At 40.6% G+C, this 8,041-nt stretch overlaps 1 protein-coding gene across 1 annotated transcript; it reads left to right on the forward strand.

Moving 5' to 3' along the window:
* Positions 1 to 1,512: 1,512 nt before the first annotated feature.
* TRMT61B (tRNA methyltransferase 61B) lies at positions 1,513 to 8,028 on the forward strand. The gene is made up of 7 exons (XM_070949695.1): positions 1,513 to 2,380; positions 3,316 to 3,418; positions 4,311 to 4,501; positions 4,812 to 4,903; positions 6,714 to 6,916; positions 7,681 to 7,749; positions 7,899 to 8,028. Exons 1-7 carry the CDS (start codon positions 1,559 to 1,561, stop codon positions 8,000 to 8,002), a joined length of 1,584 nt encoding a protein of 527 aa, XP_070805796.1. The 5' UTR covers positions 1,513 to 1,558; the 3' UTR covers positions 8,003 to 8,028.
* The last annotated feature ends 13 nt before the right edge of the window (positions 8,029 to 8,041 follow it).

Below are 8,041 nucleotides of genomic sequence, written 5' to 3' on the forward strand. Positions count from 1 at the left end.
GGGGTGGTGGGGAAGGCTGTTTTCACCCTCCCCAGGCTCCTAGAAAGCCTCTGGAGCCTGGGGAGGGCAAAAAACCGGGCCTACCGGGCCCACTGTGCCATCGTGTGCCAAAAGCAGGGGGATAACGCACATGCAGCAGGGGCGGGGCACATAGAATTATGGGTGTGGGCATGTGCGCACGCAACCCTCCCATGCTCCCCCCACTTTTGGCACGCGTTGGCAAAAAGGTTAGCCATCCCTGGGCTAGAGTAAGAATAAGAGCTGCAAGGCTGTCACATTTCGTTTCAATGCAGTGGAGTCAATCAGCTGTTTACTTCTTCCTTTTTTATTCAACAATTAAATCAATTCACTGGAGATGATAGATGATAGATAGATAGATAGATAGATAGATAGATAGATAGATAGATAGATAGATAGATAGATAGATAGATAGATTAGAGATAGATAATTTCTAATTAGCAAATAGATTAGCTTTATCGCGAGGCCAATGGTGTCTCGGCACAAAAAGTATCAAATTCCCTTTATGCAATCAATAGTTGCACTACACACAAGAAGCAGAGAAGGGCGACTATAATTAGCTCCTAAATAAACAATAAATCAATCAAGGGAAAAGCTCTAAAGAAAATGGGACGAGAGGCAAGCCCAAAGATAATTTATTACAGTGGAAGAATCAAAACACATCCCAACACTTCTGCAGAGAGCCACGTGAGACTCAGCCGGCGCAGGGCATATGCATCATCTTGTCTCCCCACAGGGCTAAGATCCAAAGGTTTTATACCCTAACATCCGGATCTCAATTGCAGTTAACAAGTCTCCATATGCGGGCAAGACCACTATACATACGTAGAATTTAAGGTAAAAAGATAACATGCTTAACGTTTAGTTGTTGGTTAGGTCTAAAAGCAGAAGCCAGATACCGCCACTCCGGCAGATTATGCATAGGTTAAGTTCAAACGAAATAAAACGTTGAGTTGTGTTTCTTACATTCTGAGGATCCGCGTACTGCAATTTATATTCGTTCTTGAGAAATACTGGAACACGGTTCTTAGATTATTATTGTGTGAAATTCAGCAGGCAGATTTTCCCGTCACAGGGATACAGATAGTAGTGAAGAAAGCAAAGCCAGTTAAATCTCTACTTCTCTTGGAAAAGGATAAGAGGGGCAGAATTCAAGGGGTACTGAGAGAATCTGTCTCTTAGAGAAGAGCCTCATTTGTTCCAAACCTCGTAGCGAACGACATCCTTTCATCCGCCTCCTTTCGCTTAGTATTTCTATACCCTCGCTGCCTTTAGCCCCCCCCGGCCCGCCCCCATTGAGGAGTCCATTCATAACCGGAAGCTGAAGTGGAAACCTACGGTAGTTCTTCGGAAAGGCCCCTTTGACTGGATTGCGATTGGCTCCGCAGCTCGCCCGGGAAGAAAAACTCCCGTCTGCGTCCTGTTTGCCTTGCAACCAGCATGGTACCTTTGACAGAGTTGTAGAACGGCGGGTTCCATTAAGCCAAGCGTAAACGATTGGTGAGTTGGCGGCATCTGCTCTCCTCGAAGGACCGAAGCCATGATGGCCTGCTGCTGGCAAAGGCTGGCTCTGGGGGCATCGCAAGGGTGGACTTGGGCATCGCTCCGGACCAAGATGAGAGAGGATCGATCCTTACGCGACGCTGGGAGAAAAGGACTGCACCTCCGCGCTGGAGTGCCAGCGGTGGTCCTCGGTCATTCCAAAGCGCACCGGCACCAGCTGCAAGGAAAGCCCGCAGTCGATTCCCAAGGCGTTAGTCGCCGGGTATCTTCTACCTCGGCGGGGGGCGGAGACGAAGGGGACGAGGTCCCAGAACGGGTTAGCCCTAAATCTCAGCCGGACTCCTTTAGGTTGAGGGAGACGAGCAGAGCTTGGAGAGGGTCGCTATCGCCCTTAGAAAGGCTGAGCCGGATGCTTAGAAAGGCTGAGCCGCCCGTGCTTCTCTCTGCGGAGATCAGAGCTCTGAGAAGCGCCGAGGTGAAGGAATCCAAGTCTCAGGAATGCGAAACGGGCGTCGCAGAGGAGGGAGTCTTTCCTGGAGCAGATTCCCAGCTGGATCGAGGCTCCCTGGCTGAGAAAATTAAAAATGCGTCTTCAAGGAACTGCCCCTTCCGAGTTGGGGAACTGATTCTAATAGAGGGTCATCGAAAACACGGCTTGAAATGGAAGATCCAATGCCTGCTCACTGATACCGGAATGTGTAATACTAATTCGGGTTTCATTAGATTCTCTGAGATCGTAGGCAGACTTCCCGGACAGCTGTTCCAAACGTCCCAGGGTAAAATCTTGTTGATTCGGAGGCCATCCTTAGAAGAATATGTGCTGCTAATGGATCGAAAACCTTCCATCATCTCTCCGAAGGTATATATTAATTGTTCGGCACTCCCCAATTCCAATTCTGGGGACTGGTAAGTATGTTACCGTTCCCTTTGTTTCAACGGGCTCCACTGAGATCTTGTGGGCTCATTTTGAACACAAAATTAGTAAAATAGGCATTTGGCTTTTTAGGACCCAACATGAGTCCCCACCTAATCTTTTATGCCTCGTGTATATATTTCATATTTCTTTCCTTGGCTACCACATCAGACTTTCCCCATATTTTTAGCCCCCCTCTTGTATGATTCCCTTTGTAGCCCAATGATCCTTTCTGGGCTGGGGAATTATGGGAGTTAAATCCAGACACATTAAGGTTGCTGAGGTTGAGAAACACTGCAATAGTAAGCCCAAAACAGAGAGAAAACAAAGCACCTTTACTGCTTCATCTTATCATTAAGGCATCCTTCCCCAACTTGGATACTCTTTGGACATTTGGACTTTCCTTCCTCCCAGAACTGTCCAGCCAGCATAGCAATTGCTGAGAATTCAGAGTTGATCTATTTATTTGGAAAGTACCTGGGCTAATTATAGACTACAAGGTTGACTCAGCCTTCCATCTATCCGAGTTTGGTAAAATGAGAACCCAGATTGTTGGGGGCAATATGCTGACTCTGTTAACAGTTTAGAGAGGGCTGTAAAGCACTGTGAAGCAGTATATAAGTTCTTTTTATTGCTATAAAAAGAAATTGTAGTGGGACCTCCAGATTCTGGTTGGAATTACTTCTGTTGTTATACATATAAAATTATACTCAATCCTGTTCTCTACAGGAATTGCGTGCAAACATCTACTACAGCTGCTGTTCAGTTATGCTGAATATTTGATCTGTATTGAAACTGGATAGACTAAAGAAACATCCCACTCAATACTATTTGAATAGTAGCTTTGAAATATCTGTCATCTTTGTTCTATTAACCTATAGGATGCCAATACAATGCTGCTGTTAATGGATATCACTCAAGGGGACACAGTATTGGAAGCTGGTTCTGGTTCTGGCAGTATGAGTTTATTTCTATCAAAAGCAGGTAAAATGACAGATTTTGGACAGGGTTTTCATTATTGGTGTCGGCTGACAGAGTTTCCATCTTTTATTGTTTCTTTATACTAAATCAGACTTTTTGACATCTTTATACAATTGCTCCTCTTTTGCCAGGCTTCAGGCAGAAAAAAAAATGTATTTCATTCTTGCCACTTTATCATTTTAGTAGGAGGAAGCCGGGGTTAAGACCAGGATTTCAAGCATAGATTCCATTCCTCATAGCTATCAAATAATTCTTATAATGCAGTACAGGTTGTTGGGTTATGCCTTAGATATTTTGATACTTAATCCATCGTTCATATTTAGTATGTTGTCTGAACATGCCACTATCATGCTGCCTGAAATAAGTAAAAAATTATGCACCTTTTGGTGGTAAAGCCACATTTGAGATGAAATACGAAGATGCTTTTCAGATAATACTGTCATGCAATTATTGCATTCTATTTATAGGATATTTCTAAGGTGTTTCCTATTGTTTATTTGTCATCTTTTTTACCAGTGCTACAGTTTGGTGAAATACAGCAGCTCCTTAAGGCTGAAGAAGACTGAATGACAATTTCAAGGGTAGTCACCTATTGCTGACATCCCTGGAAAAACTTGTCATCTTGCAGCTTTTATGCTGATGGGTTATTTTACTATATATCACCATAAGGACTCCTTAAATCAACAACTAAGAGTTGTTGAGTAGTAGCTAGTCAAAGGTGAATGGTAGGGCAGCTAAAATTAGGAAAGGCAGGTATGGGAGGGAATATAAGTCAAACAGGAAAAGAGTGGTGGTAAATCTTGGGTTTTCCCTGCAGGAGGCTTTAAAGTATTTTCTGTATCATTTATGAAATTGTTTATATAAAAATAAATCAACTTGTTTATATTATTTTCAGTTGGGTCACAAGGTCGTGTTATAAGTTATGAAATCATAAAACAACATCACAAATTGGCAGAGAAGAATTTTTGGCAGTGGCGTAATGCATGGAAAATAGGACATGGTAAAGAGTGGCCAAATAATGTGGATTTCATTAATCAAGATATTTTGACTGTAGCTGAGGATTTGAAATCTGTAACACTTGATGCTGTAAGTACTGTATTTGTTTTCTTGAAGTCAGAATTTCCTGTTCAAAGTGGCTTGGAGACTTACAACAGATAATACCATTAGCACTATAAGCAAACACTTTGTTTTATCATCATTAACTCATAATCTTGCCAGTCTGATCTTATGGTTTGTGAGTGTGTGCTGCTAAAAACATTGATATACTTTATGCTAAAAACAGATACACAGTCACAAGTCTTATAGTACAATAAGTACTTCTAATACAAGTACTCATTAAAATCAAACCCTGTTGTGTTTTACTTCAATATTAATATTTTTCTTTCCCCTTTGTTAGGTAGTTCTGGACATGCTTTCCCCTCAGAATGCTTTGCCTGCAATTTTCCCAAGTCTTAAACAAGGGGGGGTCTGTGTTGTATACTTTGCAAAGTAAGTATTCATTCCTTAAATCTCCAGGTTTTGATTTCAATGCTTAGAGAGTACAATTGTGCAAAACATTTGAAACTTTATTACATGCATGAATGAAGCACCCTTTTCAAACTTTTCAAGCAGACAAATATTTTCCCAGACTAATATTCCTGCCTTAAAGCCGCATCTTGTTGCTTCATGTATATGTACATGCAGGGCCATTTCAACTTTGCAGGAAAGAATACAACGAAGCGGCTGTGGCACATGTGTATATGAAATCAAATAGGAACAGAAATTGCATGAAACTTTTTCGTTAGGCTAATTATACCCAGTTCTTTTAACAAATCTTCATAGGATTTAACCTTCAATCCCGTTGCCATCTTGGTGGATCTTTTTTTCACTCTTTTAAGACCTTTTTTTTAATTTCCCTCTTTTTCAGTCTGTATATTAACTCAATATTCAAGCGGTCATGTCTCATGTTATTAACCTCCAATGTTAGCAGATTGTGCAATTGCAGCTTTGTAAAATGCAGACAATATGAACTTTTATCTGTTTCCCAGGTGAGAATGAGAGGGGGGGGGTTGTTTTTGCTTCCGTTTATGTAAATATAAAAATATTCTTACAATACTATAGGATGTGTGTATGACAATTAATGAGATTCCAACAGAGCAGACATATACTACAAATATCTTGGAGTGAAATAGTCAGATTTTCAGAAATTTTCAGATACTGTTTCAGATCAACTTGGCTGAAAAGCGCTAATAGCAAACCTGTCCTTAGGTCTCTTTTGAGAGCTCTGCCCATCAGTTCTCCTCATGCTATTTGGAGAATGACACCCTCAGGAAGAAGGCCTGGACATGGCCAGCAACTGTCTCGCATAGAGCCAGACCTGGCGTGTCAAGCTAGGGTATAAGATAGCAAAAGTCAGCAGGAAGTAGCAAGGCCTATGGAACATAGGGTGTAGGGGCAGCTGGGGCTTTGCACTGTGGCACTAGGGTGGCTAGCTATGACACAGAGCTTGAGGCAGTGCTCCTTGGTAACATTGGGAGTGAAAGAGAGGACCTGGGGTGGTAGTAGCCTGCTGAAGCCCCAGCACCACCATCTCTCCACTGCGTAGGACAGCCAAAAGGTTGAAGGGAGAGCTAGGCAAACGAGAGGACTTGGAAAGGAGACAAAGAAGGTAGACCCTTAACTCACCAAGGATTAGGGCTGGGAAGACCAAACTGAGAATTGCTTGAATTGGGTTGGTCTTCACCTAATAACCAATAGGTTTGGTTAGCAGCCGCAATGGGGACTGCCGGGATTATTTATGGCCATATCACTTAGTAATAGAAATTCCAGTTCCAATTACTGCCATAACTCAAGGACTACCTATAGAAAAAAAATCAGTATGATAAGATCTAATAATGGAACAATCTACTATATATAAGTTGTGGATTCTCCATCTGGTTAGACACCTCTCAAGTCTGGTTTAATTAGTTTTTTGTACATTTCAGTTTGGAATGGATGATGCTTATGGTTCCTTCCAATTCTGTAATTCTGCCTTTAATCAAAGTGACACGGTTGAAACATCATGCTAAAATGTGATTTAACCATTGTTTAGCAAACCATAATGACTGAATTTACATGATAGTCTAAGCAAAAGCAAATAATTCACATTATGTCTTAACATGTTATATGTCTATAGTTGTATAAACATTACTGAAAAATGAATGTCACTAATAACAGTGATACCAGATTGAATAAATATGCATTAAAATTGGGCTAGAAAATAAATAATAAAATACATTTTTAGAAATTCATTTGCAATATATATAATTGTTTCTACAAGTATCACTCAGGTTATTGAATTGATGGAAGCTATCCGGATCAGAAAATTAGCCCTTTTTTGTGAAAAGGTTTTGGAAGTTACACATAGAGATTGGCTAATATGCCCAGCTACATGGGAAAAGAGAAATGTTCTTAAAAACATAGCATCTGAACTAAACATGAATGATGGAAATGATGTTTCTGCTGAAAAGAGAGGAAATGAAGGTAGGAAATGGGTGGGTTCTAAAATTTTTTTACTACCGGTTCTGTGGGCGTGGCTTATTTTGTGGGTGTGGCTTATGGGTAATGTGACGATGGGCGTGGCCAACTTTTTTTTTTTTTACTTTTAAAAGCATTTTTTTCTACAACCTTAAGAAGTTGCAGAAAAAAATGCTTTTAAAAGCCTCTGACAATCCCAGCTGAGCCACGTGATCATCAGAAGCTTTTTTTTTTTACTTTTAAAAGCATTTTTTCGGCCGAAGAGGTTGTAGGAAAAATGCTTTTAAAAGTAAAAAAAAAAGCCTCTGATAATCACGCGGCTCAGCTGGGCACGGGGGGGGGGCAGGGATTTTTGCTACCGGTTCTCTGAATCACCTGCCGCCATCGCTACCAGATCGGGCGATCTGGTCCAAACCGGGAGCATTTTACTCCTGGTTCTGCCCCTTTTGTTTCCATCCTAGCTTTTGGTTGTCTCTTTTGAATAGTGTGTAAATATGGCTTATTTCTCTGTGTATATTGATGATTGATTTGTCTAAATACCAATGTCTGATATTGCTTTCCTTCAAGGATGACAATATGAAATAAAATTCATGTCCTCCTCTTATGGGAAAGGAAAGAAATGGGGAAAGCTGCTAAAGTTCCCAAGGCTACAGGGAGGGTAGCGGATGAGAATTGACACAGGGATGAGAAGTTCGATAGCAGATTTGTTACAAGAACAAATTTGAATTAAAGAATTTTGGTCATTTACATATTTTATTTTATCTCAACAGCTTTTGCTTCTTCCAATATAAGAATACCTTATGTTGCTAAACCTTTCCCATTTCTAGTTGGTCACACAGGTAAGAATAACTTAGCAAAAATGTTATAAGCTATACATTTCATTATTACTATGTTTTTCATAAGCACTGTGAAAGTATTTTTAGAAATGAATAATAAAACAAAATGCTAATGACTGTTAAAACATTAGTTTTTCTCCCCTTTCATATAGTATTCCTTGTCAAGCTGAGGAAATTTAATTCATTATATTCAAACACTGCTCCAGATGGTATGTGCCAATTTGAAGACTGTACTTCATCAGAAATAACACATTAGAAGAAATTTTCTTTGATATGAGTATGATTTGGGAAACAA

The sequence above is a fragment of the Pituophis catenifer genome, unplaced genomic scaffold (genome assembly GCF_029215685.1).
Source record: "Pituophis catenifer annectens isolate HBS135680 unplaced genomic scaffold, rPitCat1.0.hap2 SCAF_1, whole genome shotgun sequence".
Lineage (NCBI taxonomy): Eukaryota > Metazoa > Chordata > Lepidosauria > Squamata > Colubridae > Pituophis > Pituophis catenifer.

What these genes read in the sequence shown, in the direction of transcription:
- TRMT61B (XM_070949695.1), top strand. Translation starts at nt 1,559, where the DNA reads ATGATGGCCTGCTGCTGGCAAAGGCTGGCTCTGGGGGCATCGCAAGGG. An exon ending in TGAAAAGAGAGGAAATGAAG is followed by an intron (nt 6,917 to 7,680) that starts GTAGGAAATGGG and finishes TTATCTCAACAG; the next exon opens with CTTTTGCTTCTTCCAATATA. An exon ending in ATTTCTAGTTGGTCACACAG is followed by an intron (nt 7,750 to 7,898) that starts GTAAGAATAACT and finishes CCTTTCATATAG; the next exon opens with TATTCCTTGTCAAGCTGAGG.